The following is a 19,636-nucleotide window of genomic DNA, read 5'->3' as shown; positions in this document are numbered from 1 at the left end:
AAATGATAGGAAAAAAAATAATGAGAACCTCATCATAATGAAACAATTAAATGATGGAAAGATAAAATTTGAAAAATTAATTCTATCATAGGTTGTTGTTTTACATATGTTGATGTTTGTATTTGGTCTAAAGTTTAGCTTTTGGTCCTCATAGTTATCTTTTACATCAATTACCTCTGTATATTATAGGCTTATTTCATTGTTCGTAGATTTTTTGACCAAAAAAAATTTGTTAGTAGATTCTAATAAAACCTCTATAGTCTCCATGAATTCAGATGAACCATGAGTTATAGAGAAATAAATCACACATATTTAGAATATCTAGAAGTACATTATGTTGTGAAAATTATAAAAAATCCCCAAAGTTTTCAAGATCTAAATACCTTGAGTAAATTCATATTCAACTTAAAATGAGAAAATGAAAATAAAGCATAGAGAATCCAAAATAAATTTCAGTAGAAAAGTACCCATAAAAAAGGTAAATTGATGATACAAACTTCAAACATATCCAATTTTTTTTTTACGTTGCATGAAAGTATATGAAGAGAACAACAATTTAAGTGATCACGGCTAAACAGGGTAATCCTATTATTTTATTTATTTATTTTGAGTTGTTTTTTTCCTTTATTTATATAGAGAAGGGGAATATAAATTGTAGCTTAAAAAAAAAAAATTCCATAAATAATAAACAGTCATATGGTACCCAGTCTTACCCCTGCTTTCGTAGAGAGGTTGTTCCAAACTTGACCCGTGACCACTTGGTCACAATGGAGCAACCTTACTGTTTGCACCAAAGACCGCCCTCAAGGACAGATCATATATGTTAAGAATTAATAACGCAATATAACAATGACTTCAAAAGGAAAAAAAAATTCATGCACACAAAACACAACAATTTACGTGGTTTACCCAAAATGTCTTTTAGTGGGCTACAAAAGGACAGGTCACCACTGCAGGTCTAGAGAGAGTCATTATGTAAGCAGTTTTACCCCTGCTTTCATAGAGAGGCTGTTTACAGACTCAACCCTATGACCACTTGGTCATAATAGAGCAACCTCTGTTGCACCAAGACCCGCCTTCAAAGACAGGATCATATATGTTAAGAATTAATAACTCAGCATAACAATCACTTCAAAAGAAAAGCAAAAAAAAAAAAAAAAAAATCATGCACACAAAACACAATGATTTACGTGGTTTACCCAAGATGGATTACGTACTCTGAACAATAAATCAAAGCTTCCACCCAAATCTCAGCACAGTTGAAGAAGTCACAGAGCATGCAGAGTTATCCTCCAATTAAGTCCAAAGCAAACGATCGTCTAGCAAATTGAAACACAATGAAGAACAGAATTTTCACTTCCAAATGCAAAGAATTGTCATTTGTAATATAAAACTGCACAACCCTTACCAGCTTAGTAATCGTTGATGGTGGAATCATAACCCAATCCGTAAACAGTGAGATGGGCAATGTGAAGTTTGGTATAAAGGGTAGCTTTTGATGCCTTCTAGTAGAAGGATTCCAGTAGAATATATATATCCTTTTTTAGGGTTTTCAGATATGCAGAGTAAGCTTGTTGCAAGAACCCAATAGTTCGATTTCTACTTCTGCCGCCGCATCTAAGTAAACAGAGTAGAAATAGCCATGGATGGCTAGGGATTAGAGAGGTTTGTTTTTCCTTTTCTTTCTTCTTCGAAAGAGAGAAATTTGATTTGTGCTTGACAGCGTGAGACAGAGTGAAACTCTGATTTCTAATTAATTCCCCAACTCCTTACGTTACTTAACTCTACTTACCCGTTATATCCTTCAATTTCCAATGAATCAGGAAACCGAAAAAAATCTATTCAGAATAGGAAACCTCTCGTTCAAACAACTTTCCATTATCTTCTACTTTGGTTAACAAACACGTAGCAAACTTTCTTTTCTCAACAAATCGGTTTTTTTTTTAATTTTTTTTAATTTTTTTTTAATTGTTATTTCTTCTTCTCTTCTTCTTCTTCTTCTTCTTCTCATTGAACCAAATCCGTAGTAGAAAGGGAGATGAACTTGTGAAAGAATAAAATAAAATCAAACGGGAAGAAGAACAAGGTACAGTTATTGGACAGCATAAATAGAAACAAAGATATATAATAGTTTATGAAAACCTTATTGCAGTGAGAAGTAGAAACATATGTAGAATTTGCCAACAAACGCATTGCACTCAAAAGACATTGAAACACCAATTTAATAATAACATGCCATTACATATGGGAAGTATAAATATTAAAGGCTTACATATCCTTACTTTGAAACTCCCCTTTCTTCTTCTTCTTCTTCTTCTCAGATTAGCTACATGTGAGAGATTAATAAGGCTGCTTAGAGAGGGAGAGGGGGAGGAATCCTTCCCTTGTTAAAATACTTATTAGTTGTTTCCAAATTCTATTTCCAAATTATTTTGGGCTCTTTCTAGAAATCCTTGAAGAAACAGCATTCCTTTTTTCGTTAGTTAGGGTTTAAGTGTCAATTTTGGAATGGAATCAGGAACTGGCCCATTAAGAATTGAAATCAACCCCACCTAATAGCTTATTGGTCTAGTTCCGGATGTACCAATAAGTTAGTGGTCTGGTTCCGGATTTATCAATTAGGAACCAATGGACTGGAACAAATTCGCATCTTAATCCTATATAATATATAATTCTTAACACTTAAGGTCACTAGAGCTACGGTCAAACCCTTTATTTTTTTAGTCTTTTCAATTTTGGTTGGTACCACTTGCCTCATATACTATTTTACCAAAGATTTGATTGTAAATTTAAAGGTCTATTTGGGAATGCTAACTTAAGAACATATCTTAAAATAATTCTAATTTATGAGGGTGGTGGTGTTCCTACTTATTAATTAATACGAAACAAGAACTAATATAGACTCATTTTGTGATTTGCGAAAAAAAAAAATATTGAAGCATATCTCATGTGATTGAAATTAGTATTTTATTATAATATTATTAAATATATGTAGCATGTGTTACGAGCCTCGTGCACTGGGTACATCCTTTGTTTATATGTTAGGATATATTTTATTTTATTTTGGACTACTTGAAACCGTTGAGGAACTAGAACCGGCTCACCCATTAGTTAATTAATGGTCCTAGATCTCAAGTTTAGAATTGATTAACTTATTGATCCGGTTCTGGTCCTGACTCCTTAGGGTTGGAACCGTTATAGAACTGGACCGATAGTCCAGATAGAACCAGACCCATTGACACCCCTAATTAGGGGGTATGGTCCAATCCAATATTATGGGCCCAATAGATAATGAGAATTAGCTTGACTGTCAATTGACCTCAAGCAGATTCATGTTAGGTAGGTCCAGGTGGCCAGGGTCAAAGGCCCAATCCAATAATAGAGAGAGGATTTACCTTCGTATGACTCAAAGGCTATAAAGTGTAGCCTTACCCATTTGACAAAAAAAAATGAAGCATATCTCATGTGAACCCACTTGAGGTTAATTGGCAATCATTTAGGATTAAGATTCGTCATCACCCTCAAGAAATGGGAGGTAATAGAAATGCCAAAGGAATTCAACAAAAAGCTTCGAGAAGATGGGGGCAAAATAGAATGTTGAATCGATTCATACTTGAGGATAGACAACTGAGAACTCTTTAAATCTTGAATTCTTTGAAACTTAAGATGTTTCTTAGTTTTAAATTTCTGCATCTGTTAAGTGGCATGCATGGATTCATACTTGAGGATAGACAACTGATATCTCTTCAATTCTTGGATTCTTTGAAACTTATGATGTTTCTTAGTTTTAAATTTCTGCATCTTTTATGATATGTAGTCTGTACTACTTCTATAAATCAGCAACATGTACCAAGTCTCTTTTCTCTCTATTTATGGCGTCGGCAATTTTCGATCAGTATTCAACAACAACCCTTCAGCCGTATCCCAACTAAATGGGGTCGGTTACATGGATCCTTTCAAAACAAAGTAGGAAAAACTACGTTCCTCATAACGGGAAATGAAAGTGAGAGAAACTTAGAAGACATGGGATAAGCAAGGTAAGTAATGTAAAATGAAAGGTGTAAGTAAGAGGAAAGAGGATAGTCCAGTAATTCAGGAAAATCTCAGCTATATGGTGTCGATAACGTGGATCTTTGCCCTCCAATAGACTCTATCTGAGGTTATACTCGGTACAAGGCCCAGACTATGCATATCATTCTTTACAACCTCACTTGTGATCATTTTAAGCCGGCCCCTAGCTCGATCTTTTAGCTCTCTTCGATCAGTATTCAAATTTAGTAATTTGAAAAGTCCTATCCACATATTATGCCTCCTCCAAACAAGGGGATGAGAGAGAGAGAGAGTCATGGGGCCACACTCCTGAACGGAGTGTTTTTTTTTCTTGAAATAATTTAGTAATTCAACCATTAAAAACTGTAAGCATGCAATTAAGAAAGAAAATCAGTGGTGATCCACCCATTAGACTGTCATGCCATGTTTTCTGCTACAAGGCTTGCATCTAACGAGTATTTGTCCCACATTAAGAACAAGACATCTAAACAAAGGAGAAAGCAATCGATTTATAACTTCACAGAAAATTATAGTCTTTGGGTTAGAAAATCAAATAACCCAACTAATTTCATCACCCTGTTCTTTCTTTTCTTTTATTTCTTTCTTGTCGATCAATGTAAACCAGCAGTCCAAGTTTCATCACAATCACCCAAAGCATATAATCTAAAAAGAATTTTTAATGTTATGAGAGAGGAGAGAGAATGGGTTAGGTTAGGTTTGGGGTTACCCTAAGCTTGGGATCTCTCATGACCGTTGGATTAAAAAGTGCCACATGTCATGATTTTAATTGATACTGTAGGAAAGTTACAGATCTCCAAATTGAGGGAATGTGTCAACTAGTATGAACTTGCTCCAGTACGAGTGGCTAGTCCACACCTGATACATCTTTTCAACGGGAATCCCTTCAGTCTCGGGTAGAAAAAAATAGATGAAAACAGTCATGATCAGCTTCCAAGCGGCAAAGAAGAAGAATAGACCATAGTACTCCATGCCACACAACATCTTCAGGAAGAATTGGCCGATCAAGAAGGTGAACAACATGTTTACTGCAACATTGATACTTTGTTCAACCGATCGGATCTCAAGAGGTAAGATCTCACTGCCGATCGGATCTCAAGAGGTAAGATCTCACTAGGAACTAGCCAACCCAATGGCCCCCACGAAATCGCAAATCCCGATACGAAAAGACAGATCAACAATACCACAGCAACACAAGTACCCAATGACAGATCGACGAACGCCCCCTCCGTATCGAGGGCCGGCCCCTCCATCGCACCTTTTTTTCCAAATGCATTCTTAATTAGTACTCCTATATATTATGATCTGCACACGCGCATACAGACAGACACACATAAGATATATATAATTCTAGATCGATTTTGCATTCTCAGACACGAGACGATAAGAAAAACAAATATATATATATATATATACCTGGCAGATAAGCATTTGGAGTCCACCAACCAAGAAGAGGGTTCTCCGACCAAATCTCCCAAATCTATGGGATGAAAATGAGAGGTAGAGTAGTAAGGTGACCGATAAGTTAACAAAGACAATGATAAGGGACGAGATGATGGAAGCAAAGTCACCAAAACCCAGCATCTTAAACAAGAGGGGAACATAGAAGATTATGACATTGATGCCAGTGAGCTGCTGTAGAAAAGGAATTGCAATGGACATGAAGAGGTGAGGTCTGTATTTCCGCTCCATCATAATGCTCTTCCAAGGGTGATGAACCTGTTTTGACACATCACAAGCGGTGACAAGGTCTTCTTGAACTCCTCGTCCACACAGACACTACTGCCACGGATGCGTTGGAGCTTCTCATGGGCCTCGTTTGTCAAGCTACGTTCGATAAGAGAGTTGGGTGTGTCAGGGAGGAAGTAGGCTCCGATGGTTATGATGGCGGCGGCAGGGATGGTGGCGCCGCTGCCCAAGCTCAAGCGCCAGCCCCACCTGGCATTGATCGTCAAAGATGTTAAGCCGTTTATGAGATTGGCAAAGATGATGCCCAAAGTGATCATAAGCTGGAAATACATGTTTATAGCTCTACGGTAATTGTAAGGAGCCATCTCTGATAGGTACAGTGGCACCGACTGCATGCATCTGCAATGCATCAAGAATTGAAGTTAATAAAGAGAAGGAATGACCTAATTAATGGGGCTCGTCCATTTGCAGTATATAGGTCATAAATTGGGTTACTTAAAGGGTTTAATTTAACGCGTTCCATCTAACTCTAGAGTTTTTAATTGACATATAAAAAACAAACAAACAAACAAACCTGGATGATGAATCCAAGTCCAATACCGAGCAAAATCCGTGCGACAATAAGCATTCTCAGGTTCACAGCCGCGCTGCTTATATAATCGCTCCCAAGAGAAAGATGAGAACCCCAATACAGATTGATCTTCTCCTACCAGATTTTCTGGTGACGGTGGAAGCGAAGAGCGATGCCACCAAAGCAGCCTGCAGATAAAGAGAATATGTAAACAACCTGAGAATCATGCTGTCCTCGAACACAGAAGAAGAAGAAGAAGAAGTCATCGAGAAAGTAAGACATGGATGTGGTGACACCAGCAGCAGCAGAGATACCAATTTCGTAGCCGAATAATAGACCACAGGAAGCAGCAGTGATGCATGCCCACGCCCCATAACCAGTTAACTCCCCTTGGTAGTTATATACCTCCGCCATTGAAGACTACTACCACTACCTACTTGGACTGTTAATTAAGCTTTTCGATTCCCTTACACAGTCGGTATATATAAGAAATTTTTAGAAACTCGTAAAAATTACAAGGCATTCTAACTCTAATTAACTCTTATTTAAGGAAACGAAATCTCGTCCTTACGTAACTATCTATCTATCTGTCTCCTACTAATTAAATAAAGTTTCTTACTAAAATAATAAAAATAAATCTCCTACTAAATTAAATAAATTAATAAAAGCTAGGAATCATCTGTTAAACCTTCTAATTAATTAAAACAGAATTTGTGACACCATACGTATTTACGTACTGGGACTACGTACCCCTTTTACCCTTAACTACTTCTTCTTCCTGCAACCACACTTCCTGCTACAATCCACCCCTAGGCCCTACCCCCTGAACGATGGTATGCGGATGGGCTGGGGCCTGAGGTGGGTTTGGCGGTGGTCACTAGGAGTGCAAGGCAAGGGTGGCAGCGATGGCAGGGGCAAGGGTAGAGAGGGAGAAAAATCATGAATCACACGACGTTGGTGGACAGGGCAAGGGGTGTAGGGGCGGAGGCACAAAGGGGCAAGGCGCGTAGGGGCTTGGGCGATGGCATGCTTGTGGGCTGGGGTCAGGGGTGGGTTTGGCGGTGGTCGCCGGGAGTGCAGGGCAAAGGTGGCGGGAATGGCAATGGCAACGGCAAGGGTGGAGAGGAGGATGGCGGTGGGGGTGGCGTGAAGTTCAAGGGGGGGGGGTGGGGTGGGTTGCAGCAAGAGGTGTGGTTACAGGAAGAAAATGAAGAAGAGGTTAAAGGGTAAGTTGGTCATTTTAACTTCGTAAGTTTCAGTTGAATAACTCTAAAGGGTAAAATGGACTTTTTCATTCAACCACTAATAGCAGAATAACACCGTTAATTTTCATGGGGCTTCAAGTAATTGTTTGAAAAGTTGGGAGTATCAGCCATAGTACAAGAGGGTGTACAAGCAATTTTCCTCCTTTTTTTTAATGGTAGATTGTATTATTTAAAATTTTTACCTGCCTTCATGGTGTAAATGAGGAGTTCTATTGACTTTTTTTTTTTTTTTAATGAGGTATTGTCTTTTATTTAACCAAAAGTTGAAATGAAGAATTATTCGCAAAAGGTTTTATTTATCCAAAAGTTGGAATTGTTGGCGGCAATGGAAGTGATACAATACAAGATACATAACAAAAATTTGAGGTAACAGGACCTCGACGAACACATGTGATAACGAATCAACACTGTGATAGATAGGTTACCTAGAATGCACTAGAGGCACATACCTCTAAAGAAATACAACATAAGAACACGAACACCAATAGATTACACCAACTCCAATGGCAAAAACCCTAGATTGAGGAAGAAGAAAACTGTTGTTTCTCTCTCAAGCTCTCTCTTTCTCTTCTTTAAGAGAATATTGTGTTGATAAAAACTATAGTGCAATTCAAGTTTGAGCCAAACTAAACTTAACTAGAAAAAGTCTAATTATGAGATTACAATCTAATGGTCAAGAACGTGTCATGTGGTAGTGTGATCCTAAAGATTACAATCACTTTTAAGTTATCATTAATTACAAAAAATGACAGAGTGCCCGAATCTGTCCATATGGATCAATGTTCAACACAATTAAGTGCCCACATTTATACTTCCATACTAATCCCTATTAGAGAAATATACAATGTGGCAACTTTAGAACAGAGTGTCCGAATTTGTCCATAGTTATGAACGAGTAAAGATAAAAGTGAGCAATTATAAGCACATGAATATGAAAACGTATTAATTAGTTTAATCAAATTAAATTGGGTTTTACATCAAATGTAATTAATCCAACAAGAATGAAACTTTATTCTGATAATTTTCTGCTCAGTGAACTTGATGACATGAATCATTTTATCTTCGAAGTTGTTTAATAAGATTTCATGAGCAGAACTGACTTGTGGATCTCCATATCTCCAATTTCTTTGAGAGCTATTCATGGACTTTTATACATTCAATCTCTTAATTTTCTTTTGAGATATATAAGGCTTATAGTTCACAAAGATAACCAGATTGCATATACTACAGGATGTCCACACGACTCTCTTATAGTTCTGATTTAATCTTGATTCCAACCTGCTTGATCTTTGAGTTGATAGGGTGATTTTTTTATATCTACAGCTAGCCTTCATAACTGTCCTAACATAGTATCATGTAGAGTTGTAAGTGGCACCTTATAGTTTTGGACGTCTGAATCTTCTCTGGAGGATATGCAGCTTAATACAGGATCTACTGAATCCTCAGTTTTGATCTGGAGTGAAATTCTTGGCTTAAATGGATGCTTCGTTTCGAGAATGCATCTCAATCAAGTATGGTAATCACAGAGATAATCTCACAAGAGGAACTTGAATACTGTATGTTATTCTCTGAATCATATGACACAAATTGTTGGTGGGAATTATTGTAGGATTAGCTTGTGACACACCTTTGTGAATCCTATTGTTATGGTTCTTTGGAATGGCCACTGATGTGGTCTGAAATACTGTTTACAGTGAGATATTTAAAAGGAAAAGCTGCAGTTGACACACAATGTGGGCAACCTTAGACCCAAAGATTACCCCTTCAAGATAAAAGGAACTTAGTTACAACCACAAAAGGGCTCGGCACCAAAATGTTGTTGTAATTACATAATTAGCTTTAGTAGAAAAAAAGATATATCGGTGGTAACACTACAAGAAATCCTATTCTGGATCATCATCCAATGAACCCAGGAGCAAAAGGATTTGAGAACATAGTGGTTTACTTAAAAAAACACCATGATATGGTCAAAGGGTTTTATACAAGTATTACACATTCTTATACAGGTAACACACTTGGTAGTACATTTGGAAGTTTGTTCTCCAGTGAGCTAAAGGAGAGAGGACTACCCCGTTGGGTTGCCTTGACTAGACGCAAGCAAGCCAGGTGGCCACTCAACTGGTTGTTGCAAATAGGGAGTTGGCTTGCTTGAATTGTTGCTTCCTTCTCTTTCACAACTGGAGCTCCTGTGGGATCCTGTATATAAAACCACAGGTGTGTAAGAACCTAAGACATTTTGGCTCAAGAACTCAACTGAGCATCAAATACATTTATATATTATAGTTTCAAAACAGATCATCTATGCATGACACCTCAAGAACCTTGAGAAAGCATAAATAAGATCAGGTACTGCATGTTTTCAGTAGTTCAACTGGTTTGTTTCCTCCACATCTTTTTAGCATATCCAGTATGGTAAAAGATGAGGACAGAAATTGACAGTTGAAAGTGCTTAAAAAGAACCACTAAGAAGAATGAAAGATGTACCCCAAGCATGAGAAAAGTGAATGCTCTCTTGGTAGTATTGTCCTCCACAAGATGGGTCTCAATCAGCTTCCGCAGATCAGCAAGGCTTGAATCCTTTACAACCTTCAACTTCGTAATAAATTTCCCAGATTTCTCTTTTGAGGCCTCCCACTTCACGTACACGTCAATGAGACTATCTGTGTTCCCATCTCCTGGTTTGTTGTTCTCTTTTGAGTCTTGGGCTTTGTCAGGAGAGGACCACCAATTTCTGTTCAGCGGTGCAGTTTCCACTCTCCTCTGCTCATTTGAAAATTTAAGTGTTATCAATGGTACAGTTGTTAATGTTGTATCAAAACGTAGAATCCCCAATAAGATCTTATTAAATTGTATTGGGATTCGATTTGTGAGTCTTAGGATTCATAACAATTCTCCCAAACAATAGGAAAAATACAAAGAAAAAAAAGAGTCAGTCAGAAATAAGGAAAGAATTATCCCTTTATTTAGTGCATCACACTCAACTCAAAATCATGTAGTGAAGATTTGTGCACTCAAACATATTGTACACAAATTCAGATTGGGTTGTGAAGAAGGAAAACTCCAAAAGCCACAATTCTTGCTTGTAAAGAGGGTTTCTAAAATCCTTAGACAAGTGTTAGAGGAGTTACAGAAGGGAAAAGACAAAAAAAAAAAAAGACTGCAAGAAAGGATTTTTCAGATACCAGACACATTTCAACTGAATAAACTCATTGGAGACTGGAGGATGTGATCCGTAAGAATCACAAGAATTCGTCCAAGTCAAACTAATTCAGTGACTAAATCACAGGATCAATACATATTCAAAGGATTTTTTTTTAAAAAGTAAGTCAACAGGGGTCAGTGAATCATTTGGACACTGATTCGCTTTAATCATAGGATTCATCATCTAAATTGGAGGGATTCAACAACGGAGGTCAGTGACTTTACCATGAGTGTTTGATTTGGTGTTTCTATGATGTTCTTTTCTGTTACATCGGCCAGAACTCGATCACTCAATCCAAACCCAGGCACATTAACAGTTTGAAGCTCTGATATTTTGTTGGAAAGAGATTTCATCGTGACTGACTCATTATCGACTGCCCTCATCGGAGATGATTGGATGTCAGAAGCTTGGGCCCTTTTTGGGTAAGGTGTTGGAATTCTGACATGTTGGCCAAGCTCTCTGTGATTCCCACAGAGCATGAAAATATTTTGGATCCTTGTTCTTCTAGCAGAGATGGGATCTTTTGCATTTTCTGATTCACCCATCACTCCTGGACTTACATGTTTCTCCTCAGATCTGTTTCTTCTATGATCGACATTTTCTGCATCATTTCCACAAGAATGTGGTACAGATACAAGCTTCAGTGGACTAGCTGCATAACAACCCATATTCAAGTTGGTCACTGGACTAGACCCATTATTCCTGCTAAATGGTGAAGCTGTTTCCTCTACTACTTTCTTCACCTCTTCATTATCCACATTTTCTTTGTCTTCTCCTTCTTCATCTTCGAATACGGTGCTCAAATATACTTTCTCTGGGAATCTCTGTGCAACAACCATATCCTCAACTTCTTCTTCTCCCTTAGCAGTCCAACGTTGAGCATTAAACTGAGTATGATTACCTAAGTTACCAGTTTGGTGTACACCCCCATCTATCACTTTGACATGATGAACAAGTGGTTGTGTATCCCCCATATCAAGGTCCATGGATTTCTCCATTCCATGTTCTCCATCAGAATAGATTTCCATTAGCCTTTTTGCGAGGCTGCTTCCATCCAGATCTTGTAAGCTGTTCTTGTCACAGCTGATGTCTGTTGAACTGTTAAGTGCAGTTTCAATTTCTTCCAACCTCTGCCTCAGCATCTCAACCTCCTGCTGCTGTTGCAATATTTTCTCTTCCATTCTCCTCCTTCCCAACTCAACAAACTCATTTGCCTTCTGGTGGCAATCCTGCAACCTCTTCTCCAACTCAAGTTTCAGAATCTGGGTTCTCTCATTGACTTTCAAGTTGATCTCTTGTTCACTTGCTCCAAAACCCCTCCCTTCAATTGCCTCCAGCTTAGCCCTCAGAGCAGCAATTTCTTCTTCCTTTCTCAAGAGCTCTTTATGGGCTTCATTGCGCTCTTTCTCCCTAAGCTTGTTCTCCATTTGTAGCTTCAAAATGAATTGGTCCATGGCCGCAATCCGTGAACCTAAAACCACAGCAGAGGTGGCATTCTCAGCTCCATCTTTGTCCTTGGTTGGTGTAGTAAAGCCACGCACAATGCACTTAGCTTTTGCCCCATATTCCAGAGTGCAGATAGTCTTGTGGATCTCCTTGGGATCAGGACTTGCACACAATATCATCAAGATTTTTGATTTATCATCCTCAAAAGAGTCCTAGGAAAAGGGCAAAAAAAAAAGAAAAAAAAGATGGGCACCGTAGTGATTTCACTAAACACATGTAAACCATATTGGCTGGTCCTCTCAAAACCATGTGATCAATCACAAGGGGAAAAAATTACCTGCAGAAGCATGGTTAGCTTACTATCTCTGAACGGAACATGAGAATCCCCATTTGCTATGGATTCAACTACCCTCTTCAGAGCAATATTTCCCTGGTTGATTTTTGCTGTCTGCAACTCAATAAAGGAATAAACTGGTCATTTAGCATCACAGGTAAGACATTCTAATCTGTAGAGAACTGACTGAGAAGCATCTAAAATTCAAATCAAAATTAATATACACAAAGCATCTCTTAACATTAGGAAAAGATATTTTAGGAATAAATTTTCCATTCGGCATCACAGCAAAGACACTGATCAATTGAGAACTGATTGGGTAAAGCCTTTGAGATTCATATCAAAGTTTATAAACACATAACGCTTAGAATAAGATACTTTATTGTATAAGACAGTGTCACCTGCATCTTTGCCTCGAATCCAATTTGGCCAGCCTGCTCAATATTTTCAGAACCAGCCATGTCGACAAGCATCAATCTTCCTCCCACAGAAGGAACATCCAAGATGACCTACCATATTTACAAGACATATGAAGTTCCCATAACAGCAAAAAGTACTAAACGATCAAAACATTGATAGAGAGTGCAGTGAAATGACAAACCATGCAGTGACTTCGTGAGCTTCTGTCATTACAGTTAGTGCTTTTGACAATCCTTCGCTTTTCCACTTTTGCTACCTCTTTGGTTATCTTTCCAGCTTCATGTCCAGAGATAAAAGTTGCATTCTTTGCCTTTTTCCCCATCACTTCAAGTCTCACCTGGAACTCAAAAAACAGAGAGATAATTGGAAACAGTACTAAAACCATCAAAGTAGGCATAGGACAGTAAACCCATTACAGTAAGCATTTCCATGCCTTGGAAACTTTTAATCCAGTATAAGAATTAATTACAAATAGAATCAATTAAACAATGATGATGTTTTTCATCAGGAAATCAAGAACAAGTATAGCTACAACTCAAACACAATATCTACGGCCTAATTTGGTAATTACCTTTGATGCATTTCCCCTAGCTAATCCAAGACTTAATCCTCCGCCATTGTTATTTGACAAAAGATCGTAGATCTCCTCATTGTATATCTCCAACACGGTAACATGAACGAATGATCTGAAGCCGAAACGTTTGGCATCTGTGCTGTTCTCTTTTTCTTCATCCCCCTCACCAAGAATGTCTTTCAGAGCTCTATATACAATTCCTGGCTGCTTTCCGCACCCAAACATCGTGTGACTTTTGCCAGAGCCCGTTGGACCGTACATCATGATTGTGCATTTCGCCCCCAATTTCACGCCATTTATCCTGGATTCCACAAATCTTTTGTAGAACCCATCAAGATCTTCTTCCTCAGAAGTAGAAACACCATCAAGAATGAAATTTCTGTACCCAATATCGGTTCTGACTCGAACGCTCTGTCTGTCGGAAGAGATGTGCAAAGCTGACACGGGCTTGTCTTTACGATCTGGGTAATCACGTATTCGGCCAATGACTTCGACTGGATGCTCTGCCGGTGAATATTCTTTAGCCGCAGAGGTTGGATTCGGAGATGAATGGGTGCTTTTCACCGGAAATAAATTTTGGCGATGTTTAGATTGAGGTGTTCTTAGTGGAGTTGGTTGTCCTTGAACGGATTTAGATGAAGGCGTAGGGGCCATTGAAAGGAACCCAGAAAGAAACAGCACAATTCTTGGTGATCGTAAAATTGAAGATCGTATGGTAGATATCAGGGCTCTGTTTAATGAACTTCAAGAAGAGATCTTGAAAGAAGTAGCTGACCAGGGAATGATGAGAAATATCGTAGAAAGCTGAAACCAAAGAGAGGAAGACGAAGAGCTGAAACCAAAGAGAAGAAATGCCCCCTTTTGAAATTTGAACTAAAAATGTAGCCGTTATGATTCTTAACGTCTACATTTATTTAGCTGTGAGCCTGTGAGCAAACAAGTTGGAATGGTCCACGACGCTCCGACTCGGAATCGGAGTTCTTTCATGGCAATTCCTCGTGAATTAATCGGGATATTTATGATTTTGGTACACAGCTGATCAACACCATCCAGTAATTGAGACTTTATCTGGACCGTTCATGAATTTCTATTTTCTACTGTAATTAGCTTTAGCTTTACTAGAAATTGGACCGGGTTCCTTCGGCCCTAATTTCTACCATTCCATGTTTGAAAAATGAATCCCAGAAATCATTTGAATTAGGAAACAGGGAATCCATCATTGCCACACTATATGGAAAGTGGATGTAGAACTCCTTGTATACAAATGGTTCAAATATGGTTCAAGGAATCGGGATTGGATTGGTCGAATCGGCTTATTTGAATTAAAATCGGTTCAACCGACTTCAATTTTGGCCAATCCAAGCATGTTTTGCCGGTTCTAAATCATTTATGACCGACTCTTGTCGATCAGATTGGAATTGGATCGGAGTTTGCGACAACCGATTCCGACCTCTTGATCGTGGGTTTAACGATGCTCTTATCTGATGTGCTTCTTTGAAATGTACTTGCTTTCATTTAAATTTAGGGGAAAAGGACGATTAACCAGTCACGTGGCTACTGCGCCCAGAAACAGGAGTGTGCAAAAAGACCGCTCAGTCCCAAATGAAAATTAAAAATTCCATTCAAACCAATGCCTCTATGCGCACTCTCACTGGTCCCCTACACTGATACAGAGGCTACACGGCCGGTTAGCATTCTCTTGCTCTTTATTTAGATAGTCGGGCTAACTTTCTATTTTCTGCTTTTCCCCCTTTACTTGTGAGGATTTGGAAAAACTCAACCTGCTAAACTGGCTTACAAAGTGCGGGAATCCAAAACCATATCAATCCACATCAAATCACTCTCGTAACCGATGTGGGATCAGCCCCTCAAATGACTGATATGGGATCATAACAGTTACCAATTTGAACAATGTAATCATTGTTGATATGACAGGATTGCACCTATCTGAGCCATGAATGTGAAGACCTCTGGTCTGGGTTTTAAAAATCTGGTTATCACATCTTGGATCTACAATTTTAATTGGTCTATTCTGTTTCCTGGAACTGGAAGCTATGAACAAAAAAAAAGGAGGAAAGAAAGGGCGAAGGGAAGGAAATAAGAAGGGTGAATTTGCCTACCTACCTTCCAGTGGATGGCGAGTGTTTGTTGAGCTTCATACTACCTGAGACAATTGGTTGCAACTATCCAAACTATCCAATCTGTAAAATTCATTCGAGCCTAAACTTACAACCTGGACTTTCAAGTATTTCAAGTACAAGAGATCAAGATTTACTTACAACTTAGCTCCCACTATACAACAAGATCTGTGCATGGGAATGGTTTTAGTTACAAAGACCAAAAAAGCATACTGTTGCTTGCGTTTCTATGAGATCACGAACACCCTCAGCTCACTTCGATCTCCTCTTGTGATGCGGGTATCAGAGTCGATGTATGTAACTTCAAATTCTCCACTTCCAGTATTAGACGGAGGCCTTAATGAATCTGGAATTCGAGGCAACTCAAGTGGGGGCAACTGTGACAAGTTTCCAGTTGTCTTCACAGTTGTTTTCTCAAATATTATTTTTACCTTAGCTGGTCCTGTTCATGTTCAACAATTGGTTTATTTCAATATCTCCAAAAAAATTTAAGAGAAAACAAATGGTAAGGACTTAATTTGATATTAGAAACATACTTTGCAAAACCTTTACTAGTGGACTAAAAGATTTTCATAGGAATTTTAGATAATTAAGAACCAAACCACTGAGTGGATTAAAGGTAAGGTACAGTAGACTAACCTATAATTTCAAACTTGTGTGCTAATGTGGCTGTGACTTCCACTGGGGGAATTGGCCATGGAGTGCCTAATTGAAGCTCCACTATGTTATCAAAATCTTTGCTGAGGATATCAATCCGTTGAAAGACCTGGTAGGTACAAAAAATTCAAATTTTAGCTGATAAACTAAACCATTATAAGTCCTGTTGATTTTTCAATATTTTTATTTGGTCTTCAGAGCATGTTGTTTGAATGAGTCAGTGGGACAGATACTGCCTGGGAGCAAAGACAAGACAGGAGAAATAGTAGGAAGGTAAACAACACACCTGGCCAAGAGTTATAGGCAGAAGCCTTCCTATCGGAGGCCCAGGACGACTCCCACCTAGAGTACGAGATGAAAATGCACTACTGTATATCAACTTCCATCTCCCTTGGAGATTGTCAGGTTCAACAGAGAGGTCCACAGACCCTCCTACAGCCTCGAGCTCCTTGGCTGCAACATCTGCCTTTCTCAGATCTTCTTCATTTGCAGCAAGACCTCTATTTAGCCCAGAGACAGCACTCTGCATTCAGCCACCTCACACATGTTCAGCTAAGAAACTTATTATAACAGAAATTCATAAACATTAAGAAGCAATGGAAAATTTTGTTTCTGTGTGAATCAACAGAATAACTGGTAAATCAATTCGAAGCTACACATAAAATTCCGGAGAGAATATAAAAGTCGACAGAGTTAAATTTTGTGCATTCGAAGTGATCTAGCTATGCTCCTTGGTTAAGATGGGAACCATGGTTGTTGGTTGTGAAATGTTGAAGTTCGTGAGCTCAATTTTCTTCAAATGCCAATTTTGTGGCATTTTTTTATGCCATAAAAATAATGGCATCATGTGAACAAAGTACAGACCTCTAAATCATTTTGCTAGATTCTATGTAAATGCCCCAGAATCCTATCTTACTGAATTCCCATTTTTATAGTCAAATTGCACCTCCTTCGTAGCGTAAGATCAATCTTTTACCGTGAGGATCAAACAATCCCTTTGGACCTCTAACTCCACTTTCAGTGAATTAGGTCATCGTTTTTCTGAGATATACAAGTTTTCCTTAAACCCTAATCAGTTCCTCAGAGTTGTATTCCTTAATTTAATAAAAATACAGTGGTGAATTACTGAAAGCATTGTCATTATCAGTTTAACTTGGCAATGTACAAAAATGTTGAGAAAAATATTGTTTAAATGGGCTGTTCTATAGTTGAGGACACCTTATGCCATCTGATTCATGTTTGGCCCTCTCAGCAGAAAACCATGAGGTAGTGCCTGAAAATTAGGCATTCAAATTATGGCTGTTCAATTTTAATTAGTCAGACGACAGTTCTCAGTGTCGCATGAGTATCTCTGTGCAAGTAACCGTGAAATTGCCAACTACAAGTTGTCTTCCTCCTTGTCAGTGTTACCTACATTTGGTTTTGCACATGAATGGGCTTTTTCTTCTTCTTTTACTTTGTGGTATGTGTTAGAAATTAACAACGCAGCAACAGCGATTAACAAAAGAAAAAAAACGAAAAAAGAGATTACACAAACACAGAGAACACAGATTTACGTGGTTCACCCAAGATGGGCTACGTCCACAGCCAAGCGATAACCAGTGCTTCCACTATTCTGATGAAAAAAATAACAAAACCCTAACCCCCCTTCCCCAACACCTCCTTACGAGATTAACCCTATATATAACGTTTTGACGCATCACAATATAGAGAAACCCTAATCCCCAAAAGTACAAAATTAACCCCAGTATAAACTGAGATCAATATTTCCTGGATAAAACGACTTACCAGTAATTAGAGAAACCCTAATCCGCCGATATTGGGGAAGAATCAACAGCTCTTCCTAGATTAAACTGAGACCAGGCTTTACCAATACCAGTATGTAAATGTAAGTTTTGCGGCCATGTTTGTTGCATTTCTTTTGCCTTGCAAAGAGAAAGAGATTGTAATGTACTTAAAGAAGAACATAATTAACTATATTTTCTCTATTCTTCAATGGTTATCCAAGATGGTTTTTCCTTAAATCCCATGTTATTGCCCAAAGCCAAAAATCTGAACTTCCTAGCATCAGATGACTACAGAAGTGACTGAACAAGCTACAAGCTACATATTCTTGGAACTATCAAGGTGCTGATGTATAAAAAATCAATCAATCAATAAATAAATGCTCTAATTACCTATCAAGAAAAATGATTTAACCAGAAACAAATCAAATATTGAAGCTGTTCCCTTTTTTTTTTGGGTCCTCTAAGTACTACGATATTGAAGTTGTTATCAATTGGCCAAAGAACAGTTTTCAGCAATTTAATTTACACCCACTTTCAGACTACACGAGAATACTGCTAGTTTACAAAAATTAAGCGTCAGAAACTAAAAAAAAAAAAAGGAAAAAAATATAGAAATTAAACAATAGACTTGGAATCACTGGTCAAACCACTCAGGTAGTACATGAACAGCACTTGATAAGGAAATAATTGACACGAATTCAAGACTAAACAGCTCAAAGCATTCAAGAGAAACAAAAATAAACTAAGCCCATGTCCAGGATAAAAGGACTTACCAGTAATTTAAGCTTCAAAGAAGCGACGAACTTAGGATCCTTCTTCTCGGATTCAGAAAATGTGGGAGGAGGAGGTGGTGGTGGAGGTTCAAGAACCGCTGCTTCATCGAGGGCCGACCTGCGAATCAGATTTCTCTTCGAGAGACTCGATCTCTGAGGTGGGTAAGTTGTTAACAGTTGTGTTTGAGGACGAAACGCTTTGGGAGATTGCAGGTTCCAATTGTTGTTGCCAGGGTGAAGAAGTGAAAGAGAAGATGATGGAGTGTGAGAAACTAGAGCTGCGAAATGCGTAAGAGATCCCATGGCTTATTGGGTATTGGGTAGCTCCTTGAGTATTGAGTTGCTCCTCTGCTTATGCGATTTTATAGTCTGGTGGAACGTAGAAGAGAAGGGAATTAGAGGAATTTGAGATTTTTCCTTTTTGGGGACAGAATTTGAGATTGATTTCGATATAAAAAATCACCACTGGCCGCCGCCTCGAATCTAAAGGTGCTAACAGTTTGATCCTTCATGGTTTCTCTGTGTGAAAAAGGTTTCCACCATACACCACCACACACCACAGACTTATCAAGTCGGTGGGCTGTAGTCTGTAGCACCCATGGATATCGGATATTGGATATCGGAATGGATATCGGATATCAGTCAACCCGGAAATTGATACATTATCGAACTGGTACTGGCATGGATCGGCCGTATCGAATAAATTTATCCC

At 38.4% G+C, this 19,636-nt stretch overlaps 2 protein-coding genes and 1 pseudogene across 3 annotated transcripts; all 3 read right to left on the bottom strand.

The window, feature by feature from the left end:
* Window positions 1–4,854: 4,854 nt before the first annotated feature.
* LOC122643703 lies at window positions 4,855–6,742 on the bottom strand (annotated as a pseudogene).
* Window positions 6,743–9,546: 2,804 nt separating this feature from the next.
* LOC122644237 (kinesin-like protein KIN-10A) lies at window positions 9,547–14,449 on the bottom strand. 2 transcript variants are annotated; one of them, XM_043837863.1, is made up of 7 exons: window positions 13,567–14,449; window positions 13,177–13,332; window positions 12,977–13,084; window positions 12,579–12,689; window positions 11,020–12,453; window positions 10,078–10,353; window positions 9,547–9,789 (listed from the first exon to the last, which is right to left on the bottom strand). In XM_043837863.1, exons 1-7 carry the CDS (start codon window positions 14,221–14,223, stop codon window positions 9,592–9,594), a joined length of 2,940 nt encoding a protein of 979 aa, XP_043693798.1. In that variant the 5' UTR covers window positions 14,224–14,449; the 3' UTR covers window positions 9,547–9,591. The 2 variants fall into 2 exon arrangements, with proteins under 2 accessions (XP_043693798.1, XP_043693799.1); XM_043837864.1 differs by having other exon boundaries at window positions 10,078–10,326.
* Window positions 14,450–15,826: 1,377 nt separating this feature from the next.
* On the bottom strand, window positions 15,827–19,264 carry LOC122644051 (plastid-lipid-associated protein 6, chloroplastic). Its single transcript, XM_043837653.1, has 4 exons — window positions 18,925–19,264; window positions 16,651–16,887; window positions 16,347–16,473; window positions 15,827–16,149 (listed from the first exon to the last, which is right to left on the bottom strand). The coding sequence occupies exons 1-4, from the start codon at window positions 19,225–19,227 to the stop codon at window positions 15,935–15,937; spliced, it is 882 nt and encodes a 293-aa protein (XP_043693588.1). The 5' UTR covers window positions 19,228–19,264; the 3' UTR covers window positions 15,827–15,934.
* Window positions 19,265–19,636: the final 372 nt, after the last annotated feature.

This window comes from Telopea speciosissima, chromosome 10 (genome assembly GCF_018873765.1).
Source record: "Telopea speciosissima isolate NSW1024214 ecotype Mountain lineage chromosome 10, Tspe_v1, whole genome shotgun sequence".
NCBI lineage: Eukaryota > Viridiplantae > Streptophyta > Magnoliopsida > Proteales > Proteaceae > Telopea > Telopea speciosissima.
Note: the sequence above shows the minus strand (reverse complement) of the source record. Positions and strands in the feature narration are given on the sequence as shown.

Bases quoted from the DNA above. Each gene is read 5' to 3' on its own strand.
- LOC122644237 (XM_043837863.1), bottom strand. From the start codon at position 14,223: ATGGCCCCTACGCCTTCATCTAAATCCGTTCAAGGACAACCAACTCCA. The intron at 12,454-12,578 runs GTAATTTTTTCC...CCCTTTTCCTAG, and splicing joins AGCTAACCATGCTTCTGCAG to GACTCTTTTGAGGATGATAA. The intron at 10,354-11,019 runs GTAAAGTCACTG...TCAAATGAGCAG, and splicing joins CACCAAATCAAACACTCATG to AGGAGAGTGGAAACTGCACC.
- LOC122644051 (XM_043837653.1), bottom strand. From the start codon at position 19,227: ATGGGATCTCTTACGCATTTCGCAGCTCTAGTTTCTCACACTCCATCA. The intron at 16,888-18,924 runs GTAAGTCCTTTT...GGCTGAATGCAG, and splicing joins CTTTGAAGCTTAAATTACTG to AGTGCTGTCTCTGGGCTAAA. The intron at 16,474-16,650 runs GTGTGTTGTTTA...TGTACCTACCAG, and splicing joins TGCCTATAACTCTTGGCCAG to GTCTTTCAACGGATTGATAT.